Here is a 19,113-nt window from a genome sequence, read left to right on the forward strand (position 1 = left end):
ACGCAGTCCTATGGCCTGACTTCAACTCTAAATGTTAAGTTCCGTTGTTATTTCATCTTTAAATTGCTTCTTTGCTTTCATCTTCAGAAAACATTTAACAGGGAATACGGAGCACTATTCTATATTGATTTAAGACTTACGTGCAGACTGTCATATCGGTGTTAAAGAGGATGCCTGCAGCTTATCTGGAACTAAGATAATGAGTTCAAAATTAAAAATAAAGAAGCTATTTTTAGTTTTTAAAATATTTTTACATGTGCACACACACATATATAATTTATATATAAGTTTCTATAACTGTATGTAATGTGTACTATAAGTTTTATACATTTGCTTCTTACAATTGTAAGAAGCTATTTTTCCTTTCTTCATTTAACAGGTCTAGATTAAACTTTATCATGTAAAGCCTTTAACTTGCATTGATACCACTCTTTCAGTCTTGTCTGTTGTGTATTTTGGCTTTTGAAACTGCATAAATAGTTAAGTGAAATATTTTCTTAAACCATATTCTCAGCCAGAACAAGTTTAGGTATGTCTAAATCAAGATGGGACAATACGCTTAAACAAGCCCTTGTTTTAGTTGGGGATGGGTGGGTGTGGAAATCTGTCTGGTTGATAAGGGTTCGCCGACTGGGAAATAGAGCTGTACGGGCCATTACATGGCTATTTCAAACTAACTTCCCTATAGAGAGAAAGAGGGTGAAGAGAGAGACCCTGGAGGTTCTACCAGAGTGTTTGCACAGCGTTACATTAAACGTGTTCTGTATTTTCTCTTAGTCTATCTGTTAATGTTGTATAAATTAACTTTAGTATGCTTCCAACCAGCTGGTTCTTTCTGTGAAAAGTAGTTCTTGTGTTTGTTGCTCATGATAGAACAAGGAAGGAAATCCCAGTCATTACGGTTAGTTATTTTACTAAACAGTGAAGTGCAAGTAATAATATGGAGAATTGATGGCATATGTGCTAATATGCTAAAACATAAAAAGGTTTGGGTGATTTTAATTTCAGTTGTTCTACCTGAGCATTTAAGAAAGAATGGTTTGGTACTTCTAATCAAACAATAACTATTTCATTAAAACATTTCTTTTTAAAATCCAGACTAAAGTGCATTGTACTAATGGATGCCTCCAAAATATTCACACTTTCAATTTTTCATCTGGTACTTTCTTTCTTAATATTGCTTTATTAAACTTAATTCGTCGTGGTTTGAAAAACAATGCTGGCTTCCTTTTTGTATCCTGCCCTGCTTCACAAATTGATAATGTACCTGTTGTAGGGTTTTATGGTTTGCATGAATCGGATTTGGACAAAGTCTTTCAGCTGCCTACAACCACCTTCATAGGAGGAAATGAGAACAGTCTGTCTTTACGAGAGATCATCAAACGGCTGGAGGTCAGTGGGACGTTTTTTGATTTGTGACTTTTTTCGTCCAAACAGAAGTAAATTTTTTCCAGTTGTCAGTCACAAAAACTTATCACTTGTCAATTATTAATAGAGCATGTAAAGAATTCAAATGACATTAGAAACAGTACAAGGGTTATTTTTAGAGATGGCAGCACCATTAGTTTCATTGCCTGGATATCTGAAATACATAGATTAAGGATGAGTATAAAAGAGTTGAATATGGTAGAATACTAATTCAGGCCCTAGTTCTGTAAAGAGCTGATGTTGTTTAAAAGGAGTAGAGGCTTTAGAACTTGTCTTTTAAGTGTCCTACCACAGATAAAACACCTTTGCATACAGTACTCAGGACGTGCAGGGGTTGCTCTCGGAGCCCTAGCTTTAGTGAGACTTTTGCCTGAGTAGAAATGTGAGGGTTGGGTACCAAATTCACAAAAGCCCAGATGGAGCTTGTAGATAGTGATGGTCCTTGTTTTCCATCCCCAATGCTTTTTCTAGAGTTTCATTATCTGACAGGGGATATGGTTATGCCATGTGAAGTCATCAAAGCTAAAATAATTTAAAGCAAAAATAATTTAAAGGAATAAATATAATTAGAGGGGAACTCCAAAGAGCAAAACAGCTCTTGGTGATGAATTTGTAAACTATGGAGTGAGTAAGTATTGGATATTCCCGATTGTGATTTTTCCAGGATTTTGGAGTACTGAAGTTGTAGAGATTTCTGTTGCATGGTAATGAAATCCACTGGGAGCAAAAAGGGCTAGGGGTGAGGAAATCTTTTAAGTGATGAAATATGGAGCTGAGTTACAAGAATGTAAAAATAAAATAATTACTGAGCATACAGGAGTTCATGGCTTTGACCTGTTGCAAGTGTGAGAGAATGGGTTGACTTGCACGTTTCACTATTACATCGGCTTAGCTGAAGCATGGTAAGTTGTTAAGCCACAACATTTCTGCTGTGCATTTGAGCTTTATATTTGCTTTTTGGTTTTTGCACTTCTCGCATGTCTGTGCAGCAATTTTCAAGAGATAATCCTTAAAATTGTAATGTGCAAATAAATGGACAAAATCAATAGCAAAATCTAAAAGCCTCAAGGAACTGACTTGCGTCAAAGAGAAATAACCCTCTGGTTTCCCTCTTCTCTCCAGAACTTTGGATTTTTTTTTTTATTGAAGTTAACATTGAATTCCTTTTTAGAGGCAGTAGAGAGCACATACTATGTGTTCAGAGTGGTTTTGTCTCAAATTAAACTCACAATAGGTCTGTCTTCTGTTGACTTGTATTTTGGGCACATTTTTATGGTGAAATATTCTTTTTAAAGTAAGAAAAAGAAAATTACAAAAAAATGCAACAAGGAGATAAAATTTCTCAAGTCTCTGCCTTTTCCCCTGTCCTTTCTCTGCTCTCAGCTGCTTGGATTCTTTTTCAGATTTCCAGCCTTTTGAGACTTGACAGTTATCAGATAATCTGCATGAGGCTTCATAGCTGTCTTCTTATTGTCTTTATTGCTTGATTTCAGGTGACATTTAAAAAAAGAGAGGGTAAATTTTGATAAATGACTTGAAATCTTTGCTTGTGCATCTAAAGAAAAGACTCTATTATGCCTCTAAGAACAGTAGCGAGTTAGATGAAATATGCCAGTCAGTTTAAGGCAGGTTTATTGGCCTACTTTGAATGTATTACCAAATGAGAATCTTCCAGATTCAAAATTTTGAAATGTTACTTTGTAGAGAAAGCTTTCTGGCACAAAACTAGATTCAGTAAAATAATTTATTCGCTTATAGGATTACTGTGGGGAAGATACAGTGGAAGAGGAAGAAAAGCTAGCTTTCAGAAGAGTAATATATACAGAAAATTTAATTTAAAAATATATTTGTTTCTTCATGGCCCATTAACTCCTAAAGCTTCTGCGTCGGTGCTTTCACATCCTAGAATACCTACTGCCAACACATTGGCTTGGAGTTTATGTTCATCAATGATGTGGAGCAGTGCCAGTGGATCCGGCAGAAGTTTGAGACGCCGGGAGTTATGAAGTTTACTAATGAGGAAAAAAGGACTTTGTTGGCAAGGCTGGTGCGCTCAATGAGGTACGCTGGGGTGGTGCTGGGAAACTGCTCTGTGACTGCTGGGTGTAAGCTGGTGTGGTCTGTAAACTGCTGAGGTGGAGGTGAAGAGTCTAAGTGAAATCTGGAGTACAGGTGGGTGTAGTTAACCTGGCTGCGATATCAAAGGAAAGTGTGTGCTGTGAGGTATGTCAGGGTCTGTGTAGAGACTTGCAGTATTCTATTTTCTGAAAAGGCAGGTTGTGTTCTGTAACACTTGTGCAGCCTTTGGTGGCATATCTGGCAATGTTTTCATTGGCTTGCAGAGATAAACTGGGAAAAAATTGTTTCAACAGACTAGAAATATGCATCTGTGTTAAAGTTTCATAACCTGTTTCAGAAAATAGGTGTCAGAACAATGTCAGACACTGATCTTCTGCTATATTCTGTCTACTGTGCATCTTTCTAGTAGCACATGATCAAAGGAAGCCATCCTAACAGTCAGCTCGAGGAGAGTTTTTAGGTGGGTGAAATGTTGACATGAGTGTTGTTTGACTTGTTGGGATGCTAAGAGTCTCTGGAACGCTGTGCCAAGATGGGACTGGATTTGAGAGGCACAATGTGATTTCAAGTCCTGGTTTTGCCCTTTTCCTTTTGAGGTATGCCAAGATGTGCTGTACTGTTGCATGACCTGACAGCAGGAGTTTTGGTCTCTGCAATATATGAAAGCATGTTTGGAAACAGCTTATTGATTGCTCCCATTGTGGCTATCTGTATGGAAATACTGTGATCCCAGAGACTGAATTACCCTCTCACCCCTAGAACAAGACTGTCTGCTCAGGCATCAGATTTATTACATTTCTTACAATCTGAAACAGTTTGCATATCCTTTGATAAACACAAGAGTTAGAGATTTATAAAGACACGTTTTTTGATTAAGCTTCTGTGTTCAAAGACTTAAAAATGAAGTGCTCATTGGAGGTGTTGGAAGATATTTTTGCCAGGTTTTGTTTGCCAATGTTATAGCAAGATTGTCTGGTTAAAAGTTTCATTTAAACAGAAATAAAAAATTCACTTAACGGTCAAATGAATATTGCGCTTGAGTAAGTTTGTTTAACAAGCCCTCAGTATAAACCATCTCCATTTATCATGAGACAAGAATTTGTGCTTTTATTCCTGCCTGCCTAAGCTGTGGAAAGATCTGGGGTTTCTAGTAGCATGAAGGAGCCGAACATTCATCTTCTGCCAAATTAATTGTCTGCTGAAAATGGAAGAAAAAAGTTTTACATAAATTTCTATTCAGCTATCTCTAGTGTGTTTTTTTTGTCTGAAAATGATCAAGGAAAAAAATCTGGTTTTGTGGAAAACTGGTTGTGCTCTTGAGATTTGTGGCTTTGTAAAGCAGATAGTCATCACTTTGCTCAAGAATACCGTTTTCAAAAATGTTCATTCCAAGTACTACATACTTCAGGTACTTGAAACTGAATTTTAAAGTAGGATTTCTCATCCTTTGTGGTGTTCGCTGTTAGGTTATTGAACAAAGGGTCATTTTTAAGTTTTCCTCCTGTAAAATACTCATTGTATATCTTTGAGCTACTTTGTGTATGCATTAGTAAACATGTTAGACCCTGATTGTGTAGTCTGCTCTGGGCATCATCATCTTAAGCCTGTGCAGGGTCAAGCATTTCTAGATTATCCCTTCTGAGAGCAACCGTCTTTTGTAAGACTTGCTCCTCGTTGGGTACTGAACACATGCACTGACAGTGGATGAGCTGCCAGCCCTTGTGAACTCACAGTGGCATGTGGGGGACTCGCAAGATGCGACTGTGAAATGTTGTAGTTCTGCACACTTAGTGGCGGTTTGCCTCAAATAATGAACTTTCTGCTTGTCCAATACTGGCTTAACTTGCAGCTGCAAAGAGGAGGAAAACAGCATGTACAACCACCACTGTAGCACTTGCTGTTCAATGGGACCCACTTTCAGTTTATATAAACTGGCACAGCCCCGCAGACTGCCCTGAGGAATTCTGGCAGCGTAGCTCAGCTGAGGGTCTGGCTTGTCACTTAGATGCCTGAATTGTAAGGGTATTGATGGGTGAGCTAAGGAGAGTCTTTTGGCAACTCTTCATTTCGCTACTTTCAGGACTTCAATCTAAAGAGGTAAATGTCAGCATTCTAAGTGAGGAATAAGCTGAGTATTAATGGCTTATGGCAGTGTTATGAGTCGAGGCATTGCACAGATGATGTAACCAATACAATTATTTTCATGAAGATGTATTTTCTTTGCCTTTTGTATCTCCAAGCTTTACAAGATACAATCCTTTCAGCGTTTGTTAAAAGGTACTTTTCAACCACTCACACTGCCTCTGGCCCAAATGCATTAAAGAATGAAAGAACATAGAGCTGTCAAGGATTGACATCTTTTTGCTGCTGCAGCTGAGGCAGAGATAGCAGTGTCCTAGTTCTTGGCACGTTACCAACCGTTACATCACACAGTCTGAGGAGCCCTGCCATTGAATAGGACCTATGAAATAGGCGTGCTTTCAACTGTATTTCTAAAAGTTTTTAATCGTTACTTCCAGAAAATACAGGTTCTCTGTTATGTCGTCTTCAATCCATAGAAGAGACTTCTTTGCTGTTACTCTGCCTTCCCAGTGGTCGGTATACGTTTTTTTGTATACATGGGAAGGAGCAGAGTTTAACTTGGGAAGTGATTTTTGTCTGAGGTAGAGACTCTTCTTCCTGCCTGAACTGTTTCAAAGCCCTGGTAAATACTTCTCAGATGGAGGAGAAAGAAGACTTAATTCTCTCCTATGTCTCCCTCCCTACATGTGACTTACTTCCAGAGGCCTGAAAACATGTATTCACAGATGTTTTAAAACAGTGTAATGTAATTTTATTTGCTAAAAGATGTTTGACAATAAGTATTTTCTACGTTATCTTAATACAAACACTCTTCTCTTGTTTTTTTTTTTTATTTCTTTTTGGCAAAGATTTGAAGACTTCCTTGCTCGCAAGTGGTCTTCCGAAAAGAGATTTGGTTTGGAAGGATGTGAAGTAATGATTCCTGCACTTAAGACCATCATTGATAAATCCAGTGAAATGGGAATTGAATATGTTATAATGGGGATGCCTCATAGGTAATGTCAATGGAAACCCCCCCAAGAAATGGGCTTATTGTCTTAAGACAAGTTTCAGGTTCTAGAATTTTATTAACAAAGTTAATATTAGAGAAGCTAGGGTAGCAAGAGCCGGTCATAGCAAGTAATGGGAACACAGAACTGGACCAAATACCTGTCAGTGAGAGGCTACAGGCTTCACAGGTAAATGCTAGCGAAGCCGTGGTATCGATCCCATTGCATAGAGTCTAGAACTGAGAAAGCTTGGCGAGATAGTATCAAACTTACTTTTGCAGTCTGACTTAATTATTAATATCATGTTAAAACTGCTAGATAGCTACAAAATTCATTGCTCATACTTGGATGACTAGGTGTTATAAAACATCTGTGGGAATGCATTGGAGGAACTTTGCAATGGGAGGAGAAGGGTAGAATGAAGGGTTTCAGGTTCAAAAGTTTGAAGTGAACTTCTTACTTGCAAATTTCTGACAGAGATGGCTTGCTGATTTTACAAGTTTTATGCTGTTAACTCTGTTATTACTATTTTTGAGACATAACTATGTTTGGAATTTTCTTAGAGGTAGGCTGAATGTATTGGCTAACGTAATCCGAAAAGAGCTGGAGCAGATCTTCTGTCAGTTTGATCCCAAACTTGAAGCAGCTGATGAGGTAAGATGCTTCCTCAATAGATCTATAGAGAGAGGTCAACATTCAAGGTAGTTTTTAGTCATTTTGGTCATGGTTAATATGAAAATAGCATTATCAGCTGCTGAAATGCATTGTCGTCTTTTCTAGTTTGAGGAATATGATTTGGTGAAATTTCATAACAAATTTAAAGACTATACTGTACCTCTAACTTGCAGAAGGTGTCTTAGGAATGACTGTAGATGAGTAAGTTCCAGGTCACTTGACTGAGTTTGTAATCTCTAAGCATCTTTCTTTGTTTCATATAAATGAAATGAGTATCAATATTCTGTAAATATTTATCCAATATTGGATAGTGACAGTAAAATAATTAAATATGTGTTCCAATTTGAAATTACGGTGTCAAACCCCTAGCGCATGCTGATGTACAACTAGCTAGATGCATTTTTCAGACTGAAGCACAAATTTTAGGTGTAGTCAATCGGATGATTTGAATTGTTCCTGAATTGTGACTACATCTTGCATGTTAGGGATCTGGGGATGTAAAATATCATCTGGGAATGTACCATGAGAGGATCAACCGAGCAACAAACAAGAAAATCACTCTGTCCCTGATGGCTAACCCTTCTCACTTGGAAGCAGTTGATCCTGTCGTGCAAGGGAAGACAAAAGCTGAACAGTTTTATCGAGGGGATACGGCAGGGAAAAAGGTAAAGATTTTTTTTAATATAGTAACTCTTACTGGCAGTTTTTCATGTTATTTTTAATAAAAATAGTTTACCAGTAGTTTTGTATCACAGAGTCTTCCTCTCTTCCTCCTTCCCAAAAGGGATATATCACCTCTTGAACTAGGTAGGGGTTTTGACATGGTACTTCAAGGGTAACTTCAGGAAGTAGGCTTAAAACTTCCTTTCATTTGCAAACTGAGCAAGGGCAGCAGATTGCTGACAAGTCTATGGTTTATTGTAAAAACACAGTTCTGTTTTATAAGCACGACAGAAACATGGAGCAAAGAAATCCTGCTGAGAAGCTAAAATTGCAGTTTTGCTTTCTAATATGTATGTGGATATGTGTGTATAATCCTCCCTCTTAGGTTATGTCCATATTATTACATGGGGATGCTGCCTTTGCAGGACAAGGAGTGGTTTACGAGACGTTTCATCTTAGTGACCTCCCATCCTACACCACAAATGGCACTATTCACGTTGTGGTCAACAACCAGGTAACGAGTAGAGCACTTTCCAATCAATTTGTCTGCTGAATAGTTGCTAGTGTATTTCTTTTTATTCTTGTTTGTTATTAGCTGGGTGCATTGTCCCCTCTGTTTATTAGAATGGTTAGGATGTTCCTGAAAATGATCATAGTATCTAGCAACTCTGAGTGGATAATATTTTATCGCCTACATTTATTTCATTCCATTTATAACACTTAATTGGATTAGGTTTGCTTTGTTTTGTTTTTAAGGGAGCAAAAAGAAGCTAGCTAGCCAAAATGGAAAGCTGATACTACTGCTGTGTAAATGACTATTAAATGAAAACCTCAAGCGTTCAAAACAAAGCAGAGGGAGATGCCCACATTTTAATGGAAGTTTCTGGAATTTTTAGATTGGCTTCACCACAGACCCCCGTATGGCCCGTTCATCTCCATATCCTACTGATGTTGCTCGTGTGGTCAATGCTCCCATTTTTCATGTGAATGCCGATGACCCTGAAGCAGTGATGTATGTGTGCAGTGTAGCTGCAGAATGGCGAAACACATTCAATAAAGATGTAGTGGTTGACTTGGTAAGTCTTGGTTTTCTTAACTTTTCATTCTCTGTATTATGTACTATGTTATTTTTCTGTGGCTTAGAAGACCCCATCAAGAAACATATTTTGATTTTAATGGCCTTCAGTTTCTTCATTTAAAAAAACCCACACAACTAACAGCCCCACAAGAATCCATAAATGTTTTTATACCGTAAAACTCCTAAAATCTCTGTAGAACTATGAAATTGAAAGATTTCATTTTACGTTTTTCCTTACCAACAGAAACGATCTTTCCCTTTGTAGGTTTGTTACCGTAGGAGAGGGCACAATGAAATGGATGAACCAATGTTCACCCAGCCTCTAATGTACAAGCAGATTCATAAGCAGGTGCCGGTGCTGAAGAAGTACGCTGACAAACTGATTGCAGATGGGACTGTAACACTGCAGGAGTTTGAGGTACGCGTCAACAGCAAGGGAACTTAAGAAGCTGACAATATGAAGACACAACTGTCACTGTATACTGTCTGCTTAAAAACCTTCCTTTCATTACTGCAATAAGTCTTCACCCTTTGATACTGTCTGATTCAATTTGGTTTGGATTTTCATTTAAGATAGATAGTATTGTTGTAACAAAAGGACTGAAAGTGCTGTGAAGTAATTAATACATATTGCACAGAAAAATTTGCTTCAGTTCTGAGATTTGTAAAAGGTGATCAGATGTGAATGTTGGAGATGGAGGTATTTGTCAGCTGTTCTTCACCTCTAGAATCATGATTCAGCAGTGAGACAGTATTTGAATGCTCATAGGTGTAACTGTAGCTTCATATTGATAACCTTGGCAGGCTTGTATCCAGCAATAATGCAATAAAATCAATTTAGCCTTTTTATTTTCTTGCAATAATTCAACTAAGTTCAGAGATCATTTGAAATATTCCAGAAGGATGAAGTGTAGAGCCTGGTGCCTGTATTAAGCTGGTTAGGTCTTTACCTTAACCTTTTTGAAAGTGAATGTGTGGAGTGCAGCTGCAGCAAAGGACCTTCTGAGAAGGTGTGGTTAGCTATATAGTGACACAGTATTGCAGATCAACAAAAAAGCAGTTTGTGTAGGTGCATTCTGTTATCTGCAAGAATGATCACAGCTCATGCAGAACTAGCTATCCTGAATTGTTGTAAGAGTATGCCAGTAGTGGCATGGGCTTTGGTGATTGGATCCAGGATCCTGGATGGATGTTTTGCTGTACAGACTGAGCTCAACATTGCTGTTAATTACTTTAAAGGTTAGCTAGCTCAGTACCTTGAGTGTGGTTTTGGATTGAAACATAGATATTGTAGAGGCATTCTGCCTCTACAGAACATGGCTTTGTATCTGTTGCCATTGATAGGTGTGGCCAGCAGATGCTTAGCTAAACTCTCCTAGCCAGACTAGTTTTCTAGGAGGTTCTTTTCTAGTCTTTAGTGGCTTCTGTATCCTGGAGTATGAGAGCTGGATAATGCTGTTCTTAGAAGTATGACTGTAAATTGTATTTGGTACTTCAGTTCTGTCTCATTCTAGAGTACTGCTTGCAACTTTAGCTCTTGGTACGCCTCTCAGTAACACCTCTCCAGTAAACTAAATAATTTAGAGTTACATGGGTAAGCATTTTTCTAGAAGGCAATTTGATCCTAGATAAAATGAAATTGTTTGTTTGCGTAATTGTGACTAAATTTTCTCCTGGAGTTAAATAATTGTTTTTATCATACTGAATGATAGGTGTCATCTGTAAGATAGAAAGGTGTTATGTTTACCTGTTTTAAAAAGAAAGTTTTTGTTCTACAGGAAGAAATTGCAAAGTATGATAGAATATGTGAAGAAGCATATACTAGATCTAAGGATAACAAGATCCTACATATCAAGCACTGGCTTGATTCACCTTGGCCTGGTAAGAAATGTCTTTTCACTTATCCTAGTGTTAATATTATTGTGCTTTTATTTTGAGTCCATATTCTAGGACTCTTAAATGTTTTTTATCAGACAGTGTTCCTTTAAAATAAAATGTGACCTTTGGTTTGCCCCTGCTAATAGTAAATAAAACATTCTGCCAGATCAACTTGAAAGAGGTGCTTTTCTTAAAAAGCATGCAAAGGTGTGACTTTGAAGAAGATGTCTCTTCAGTTTAGCAGAGAAGTGTTTTTCCTCTAACGTTAACTGACTGTGCCTTCAGGAGGAAGGACTATGTCTCGTTGTCTCATGCTCCTTTTTTTTTTTTTTTTTTTTTTTTTTTTTTTTTTTTTTTTTTTAGGGCTTGAGGTGCCATGTGCTGTATTGGCTGCACTCTGCCCACATAGTTGGACTTCACAGGGAGGGAAAGCAGAAACAACACAGATCACTGTGTGCCTGTAAGATCAAGTTCTGTTGTCATGCAGACAATCAAAAATGATTGTGTCTCCCAGTGAAAGGTGAAGAACTAGGTTTAGGCTGCTGCTTAGGATGTCTTTTAAGAGTTGTGAGTTTTTAAATAAATTGTAGATAGTGTAGATGTCTCTTAATCAGTCCTTGAACATCTTACCAAATCTTTTACTTCCAGGATTCTTTAACATGGATGGAGAACCCAAGAGCATGTCTTGTCCTCCAACTGGCATTTCAGAAGACCTGCTGACTCACATCGGCAATGTAGCTAGTTCAGTGCCAGTCAAAGACTTCAAAATACATGCAGGTCAGCTGGAGTCTTTGTTTCTCCTAGTGGCTACGTTTCTTGCTCAGATTTTATATTTCTGCACGCGAGGTTGCTGTTGGGCCATTTCTCAAAGAGGAAAATGCCTGTGACTTATATTAACTCTTCCACCCTATGGGCAAGGAGAATGTGACAGTTAAGGTCCTGCTGCTTTTTCTCAGCATAATGTTCTTTCAGTATCACACCGCTTCTGTTCCCTACCTCATTAAAATAGATTTTCCTCTGAGGGAGGTAAAAGTCTCTTTGTAACATTAAGTTAATACCTCCTTTCATTCTTCAAGTCCTTGTGGAACTTGCTGCCTCTATGCAGCATGTTTGTGGGACTTACTGGGAAGTAAGGCACCCATCTCAGGAAGCACTATTAATGTTTTTAACACTAAAACCAGTGGTAATTTGAGGTCCACTTAAGACACTTTTCTTGTAGTTAGATAACTTTCTACTCAGGAATATAGCTTGGTCTTTTCAGATCTGGCAACATTGCTGATACACTATGAGCCTAATTTTGGTACAGCTGAATGGACTCTGTGTGGGCAAAATCAGACACAGTTTTTCTTTCAACTTACCATTTAGTGTTGTTGGTAGCACAAATGTAGCGTGTTCTCAAAAAGTCTTAGCTTTTGGTCTGAAGAGATTCAATTCTGAATTTGGCATCTATTACAGTAAGAAGTTAAATGTGCCTGTCTCACTGGGGAGCGCCTGGCACTGTGTCAAAGTTCTGAGTTAATTCTTTTACTCCCTGGTCACGTTGAAGTCTAGCAGCTCTACAGGGAGCAATAACGTGTTCACTCCATGGGGAAACATGGAGATGCTTTGTTTAGGGATCTTTTTTCTTTGGTTGGCTGGTAGGGAATGTACTAAGGATCAGGAGAAAGAGCTGCTTCTTCTGGCTAATATCTCTAGCTAATCTTTCTTCTCCAGAGTCATCCGTCAAGGAATAAAGTGTGTCTGCTGTACGTGTTCTGTGTGTGGTGTTCCTTTGGGACAATTAAACACTGTTACAACTAATGATGATAGGGCGTTCCCAGTTATCAATTGCAAGCTTGTTGAGCGGATACAATTAATAGATGAACTTTAAAACTCTTCTACACATTTGTGCACTTTGTTGTGACACTGATAAATTTGAAATTATAGTCAGCCAATAAAATTTAATATTAGACATTCTAATTAAAAAGGTAAGACAGTCTCTCTTTAATAACTTGATTAACCATTGACATTAAGTAACACTTGCCAGTGTATAAGATAGATTTATGGTTCAAAGCAAACTTTGATCTGCTAGATTCTTTTATGCAGTTTAAAAGGCCAGAAAAAATTTTGGGAGAATTGGAAGGAGAAGAGCAGCTTTGAAGTACTTTGTCCTTCCACTAGAATGAAACAGCTTAATGTCTTGCGGTCTTTCAACAAACAATTGGAAGATTATTTTGTTTTATCAAATGCTTAGTATATTCTAAAGAGAAAATTTTCAGGATAATTTTTTTTTTTTTTTTTTTTTTATGTGGAAAGAAAGCAGGGCGATTTTTGTAAAAATGGGGAAGTTAACAAAGGGAAGTATGGGAAAATAACAAAGAGAACAGATTGTCAAAAGCATCAGTGCAGATGTGAAAATAAGATGGTGTCACTTGACACCGTCTTACACTAGGCTCATAGTCTCAAAGCTGGAAGCAGCCGTGTGCAGCTTTCAAATTTTATTCCCTTTGAAAGTCACACTGTTGCCACTTGTGCTTTGGCTTCCCAAGTTATAAAATCTTCACTGTTTAAAAAAAAAAAAAAAAAGAAACAAAACCAGCTTTTGGTTACCAACTGAAAAATCCGTTGGCAGCTGCTACAATTTTGTATTTATATGATATTCATAGTATTGATTAATCTGGCCTGTTTCTCTTTGTAACATCTCCAGAAGTCCGGTAAGACAAATGCCAAGAAAAAATGAGAGAGAGAAACAGAGAAGAAAAAAATCACAAACCCAATAGCTGTTATTGTCAGTCTCTTATAAAACAGTGCTTGGTGTTAGAGATGTGGAAGTAAATCTTTAATAAGAAGTATTTCACCATGAATCTTTTTAATTGTCCTCAGTAGTTTCTGACACAGCCAATCTTATTTTCTTCTTCTAAAACAAGGTATGAACATTATGCAACCCTTTGCCTGGGAAGTAAGTTCTTTTACTTTGCTAGCAGTTCAGTTCTAGAAGAACAATTTGTAGACCCTATTAGGATCTGTGTTTAACTTAGCCAGTGGGGAAGGAGAATGGTGAATGTAATGTGAATATGAAATGTCTCTGAAGTAGGTCCATTGATTTCTGATCTTTATTCCCATGTAGGACTCTCTCGGATTTTGAGAGCCCGCTTGGAAATGACCAAGAACAGGGTTGTTGACTGGGCCTTAGCAGAATACATGGCTTTTGGCTCTTTTCTGAAAGAAGGGATCCATGTCCGACTGAGTGGACAGGATGTGGAGAGAGGTACTTTTAGGTGAGTACTGAGATAACTGTTAAATGCTGTCCCATATTTAAAGAAACACCTTGACATTTTTTTAAATAATATGGTTTTCTGTGGGGAAGGGGAAGTTGAGGCTATTCAGCATCAATCTGGATGTTATAGATTCTGGCAGTCAGGAATTATCAAATCTCCTGTGTCTCTGTAAACGGCATTTTAAAGAATTGTTTTTAAGGCAGAACAAATGTTCTTACATACTTTCTTCCTTCTCTTGCTGAAAAGCAGAAATGATCTTTTTTTCTGCTTTTTAACTAAAAATTCAGCTGCAGTCCGTCTAATTGCTGAGAAGTAAAAGAAGGATATTTGCTGCTGCAGATTCTGAAGTCTTTTAAATACCATTCCAGTGGTGGCTGCTTGGAACTTGGGTATCCTGTGAACAAACGCATTGCCAGTTGGCAAGGCTTTTTTAAGTGAAACAAGATCCTTCGTACCGAGACTTTTAATGACTATGGAGCATGAATGAACGCAGAATCTGATCACTTGGTAAAAATATATATGGTTCTGCTGCCTTACCTGATTCTCCGTGGAGTGAAATGTTAATGATGTATTTAATTGAAGCCTTTGATGCGAAGCCCATTGCTGGGGGTGAATGAACTAGCAGCTGCACTGCGCTTCATTGCGAATGCTTGCAGAAAAGAGATAAATCTTGGTGCCTGTCTTCTCTGGTACAGTGCTCTGTTTCTGTGCTGAGCTTCATTTGGTATCCAGTCTTTTGGGCTTTCTTCTTTTTGCTCCCATTCTAATGTCAGTTTAACAAAAACCTTCAGACAAGACCTGAAAACAAAACTGAAAATGGGGAGATTCCCCGCCCCCCCTCCCCTTCCCCCAGCCAGGGATTTCTCATCCTCCTTGATTTCAGTACCATGTTCTTCTAAAGCAGTGAGCGTCTCCTGTGAGAGGAACACGTGTTCATTGTTTAGCAACCTACCCACCTATTTCAGGTGAGTGCTTAGTCGTGTCTGGCACACGCCTATAGACTTGTCTTGAGAATACTGATTCTCTGTATTCCCAGTTCTCTCACTGGTGGAAGAGGATTTTCCAGAGCTATCATCTAGATTTTCTTTATGTTTGTTTAAGATAAAAATAATTGTTGTGCTCACAGCAATGTAGGGAGAAAAGAAAAAACATGTTCAAATAAAAAGCTATTCATCCTGGTGAAGACTAGCTAAGGATTCCTGTGCCATCTGGATTTTATTATTCCGTCTTTTAGAAAAGGAGTAAAAAGGTATTCAAATAAATTCTTGTGAAGTTCAGGACTGAAGCTGGTACTGCAGATGTTTGATTTATAGTAACCTGGTTCTGCTTTACCACTGGGTTTTGAGTTTGCCTGATGGGCAGTGGGATCTACAAAATACTAGCCTATGGTGTGATTATGAATTTTTGTTATGAATTGATAGGGCAGTTAAGCATTAAAGGGTGAAATTAAAAAAAATGCCTTGGACCTGAGGAAGTCAGTGAATATTCAACTACTCTGTTAAACAGAAGAGCACACTGTAGAAATGTGTAAGTCTTAGCCTGCTATACTGTATTCAGGCTCATTTCATCAGAGGAATAAGTAGAAAAGTTAACCTGTGGTACAAGCGCATCTAAGAGATACTGTAGTTCTCAGTAAAGCTGCTCTTTTTTAGCTGTGGTTTGGTTTCTTCGTCATTTATTACAAAGGTGAGCAACTTTCCTAACAACTGAAGCCACTTGCAAATTCTGGTGCATTTTTATTGGAAAAAACACATTGCAAACACATAGAATATGTCATTTTATCTTCTCTCTGTACTGAGAAGACCCTTCTTCACCCCCAAAAATCCTTGAAGTCTATAACGTCTCAAATCTCTGGGACTAATTGAAGAGGGAGTATCAGCTAGAATTTGGGAAGAACTGAAGATGCTGCGTTGCCATAATGAAATCAACATGACGGGAGTGCCTTCATTATTTTGGAGCTTCTGAAGTGCTGTCTAGAAAATAGTACTTTCTGTCAGTATTCAGTGTGACAGCTTGCTTTCTTCCTATTTCAGTACTCAACATTAGCAATAGACAAGCTAGATAAAGCTGCAGATAGAAGGACTGGGCTCCTTCTCATCTTGGAGACACACTCTGGAGAAGGGAAGGAACAGGGGAGAGAGAGACTTGATTCTGTACTGGTCTGATGTCAGTAAACCTGACAATCGCACAACAGCAAAATCTGACTTGCATGCTTGTGTATTTCTGGCTGTCCGTCTACGCTCATTGTAATCACCTTTCTGCTGGGGAAACACAAAACTTGATGCTCAAGAAGCTTATCACCTAGCTAGGCCTTCTATCTTTGGCTGAATGACAAAAATAAAACGACAGTGGCAAAAATTATTTCTGCCTAACAGCTGTCTGGTGTGTGTATTTTCCCCTATCTACCTCCCTCCCTGTGCTGTTCTTCACAGATTCTGTCTTTTCCTGGCCTTCTATTGTTGACTTCCAAGTACATTTCAGAGCTCTTTTGCTAGCATTCATTATAGCAGAGGGAAGTACAAAAAGATTCAGTCTTCAGTTCGGCATTGGCAGCTATAAAACACATGGTAGTTGTTACCAGTATAATAACTGTCCTTATGTTAGCAGTTGTAAAGCTGGACATATTGGTGTGATTCACTCAGTCTGCTCAGAGAGTTAATGGATTACAGTAATTACTTCAGTCATCTCTGTTCTGGTAGCGTTCCTTGGTGCCCCATTCTAATGCTGATTAATGGTGTTCTAGAGAACTGTAAATGGTGCATGGGAGTGGAAATAGCAGGAAAGAGGATCACAAGTGCTTCAAGTCTTGGTGCTGAGATTAGATTAGATTAAATTTTTGCATAAAAGACAAAGAACAGTTGTTTTAAGGAAAAGATTAATAGAATTTGCCAGGGAGGCAGTGTGAAATGTTTTCACTAACAATTTCTTTCTTCTGTTTGTTTTTGGTTTTTTACTTTAATCAGTCTATTTTATAGCAACAACCTCCCCACCCCTTCCCCTCTCCCCCCCAGTTCTACTAGTGATGAGGTATTTCCATGAGTGCTTGAGAACAGGCCTGGATAGTCAGTGGAAGTCCTTATAGTGCAGCAATTGTATTTAGACATGTGATGGTATCGCTAGGTTTCAACCACACCAGGGTGTTGTGTAAAGCAAAGATAACTGTTGCTTGCATGCTTTCTAGAACAGAGCTTTGATGGTTTATCTTTGAAAATAGCTCTGTTAAAGCCCAAAGTTATTCTTAGCTAATAAATTTCTTTCAACACACCTATTTGCAGCCATCGTCATCACGTGCTTCATGATCAAGAAGTTGACAAGAGAACGTGTGTTCCCATGAATCACCTCTGGGAGCAGCAGGCCCCCTATACTGTGTGCAACAGCTCCCTTTCCGAATACGGTGTCTTAGGTATGTCTCGGGGTAACTATCTGGCAGATCTGCTTATGTTTTAATAGGTCTCAGACAAGATGTAGGAACTGATGACTGCTAATTAAGAGGAATTTTTTTTCTGATTCTGCTTTAATGTGGTTAAGCCTCCTGGCTACAGAGTTCTACTTCGTTACTTGAGTTTGCCAAGCCTCAAAACAAACAAACAAAAGTCTCCTGCTAGCGGCATTTAAAAATAAACAAACTCTGCCTTTGTTGTATTTTGACATTATCACATTCATAGCAGTTTTGTACCAGGTGGGAGCCAGGAATTGCAGAATAGGGGCCTAAAATTCAATCAAAATGCCCAAACTGATTTCTCCCCCACCTGACCCCCTGAAAAAAGTAGTTCTACCAAGAGATTCAATAAATTTACCCTGTTCATTGTAAGGTTTGTCCATTGTTGTCATCTTATCTTGAAGGGTTTTTAAAACTCATTGTAGTATAAACTTTAAGCCAAACTCTTGGGTTTTTTCCTACAGTGTGCTATGATGGGTTTCGTTTTTAATTTATATTTTAGTTTTAACATTTTAGCATAAATTAAAAATTAGAGGGGAAAACTTCAACCCGGTGTTTGTTTGTGGTTTTGTTTCTTTTTTTGTTTTCTTTAATGTTTGAATATGTTGCCTGTGGTATCAGGCATATGAATTTGCAGGTTTCAGTGTGCTTGCAGTGCAAAAAGCTTTCTGCACTCTTCAAATGGTATACCTATTTGTTTAGGCTGCTTAGAACATGCTTGTACTTCAAAACTATAAACTGGGAGACTTAAGCAGCTTTTGATGGAAAAGTCACAGAATATGCTAGCATTGGTCTCAGTAGTATTCAACAGGAAATTACATAGTAATGACAGAAGATGAATTTCAGAGAATAACGTAGCTGTATGAGAAACAGAGCTCAGCAAGAAAGAGAATGTGGAAAAAAGCTGTAAAATAGTTACATTTGAAACAGGTGTCAAAGCTCTCCCTCAGGTTCTGGCGTCTCTTAAACAAGCATCCCCACACTTTACAATTACGGGATTCAGTTGAAAGTATCCATCTGTTGTGGTTGATCTTGGCAATGCTGGAACATGCATCTAATTCTTTCTCAAAAGGGGACGAACTGTCAACAAAATGAGGGACACTTTGTAATACAGATATAAAAATCCATCCTAGCCTTATCTGAACTGCTGTTCTGAATGGTGCTAGTTCAAGAAAACAAACTCTTGTTAGTGATAGTATTAATCACAGTGAATTATATTTTTGGTACTGGACAGGCGTTTTACCTTCAGCCGCAGAGAATGGATAACCTCACTCTGACATGATGAGGGTGGCAAGAGGAATGTGGAGCACAAAACAAATACATCTAATAATTTATCAAAAATGTTATTGATTCTATGGATAAATAATGAAGTATTGCTTCATATTTCACAGCTAGTGTGAAGGAAAAAGATGAAACATTGTAGTAGATAAAGATGGTAATTGATAGCTGCTTGCTTCAAAGTTCCAGAAATATTTGATCACGTAGTCATTTTTACATATGTCGTAGTTTAACCCCAGCTGGCAACTAAGCCCCACCCAGCCGCTC

At 38.1% G+C, this 19,113-nt stretch overlaps 1 protein-coding gene across 1 annotated transcript in view; it reads left to right on the plus strand.

Annotated features, from left to right (window-relative positions):
• OGDHL (oxoglutarate dehydrogenase-like) overlaps nt 1–19,113 on the plus strand; it is a 51,070-nt gene that overhangs the window by 12,758 nt on the left and 19,199 nt on the right. The window contains exons 4-15 of the mRNA XM_009282908.1: nt 1,277–1,392; nt 3,335–3,489; nt 6,438–6,584; nt 7,142–7,232; nt 7,739–7,918; nt 8,302–8,430; nt 8,813–8,992; nt 9,260–9,412; nt 10,773–10,875; nt 11,521–11,649; nt 13,979–14,129; nt 17,405–17,532. Coding sequence (XP_009281183.1) covers nt 1,277–1,392; nt 3,335–3,489; nt 6,438–6,584; nt 7,142–7,232; nt 7,739–7,918; nt 8,302–8,430; nt 8,813–8,992; nt 9,260–9,412; nt 10,773–10,875; nt 11,521–11,649; nt 13,979–14,129; nt 17,405–17,532 — 1,662 coding nt within the window. The remainder of the gene's footprint in view (nt 1–1,276; nt 1,393–3,334; nt 3,490–6,437; nt 6,585–7,141; nt 7,233–7,738; nt 7,919–8,301; nt 8,431–8,812; nt 8,993–9,259; nt 9,413–10,772; nt 10,876–11,520; nt 11,650–13,978; nt 14,130–17,404; nt 17,533–19,113) is intronic.

The sequence above is a fragment of the Aptenodytes forsteri genome, unplaced genomic scaffold, assembly GCF_000699145.1.
Source record: "Aptenodytes forsteri isolate BGI_AS27 unplaced genomic scaffold, ASM69914v1 Scaffold134, whole genome shotgun sequence".
NCBI classification, from domain to species: domain Eukaryota; kingdom Metazoa; phylum Chordata; class Aves; order Sphenisciformes; family Spheniscidae; genus Aptenodytes; species Aptenodytes forsteri.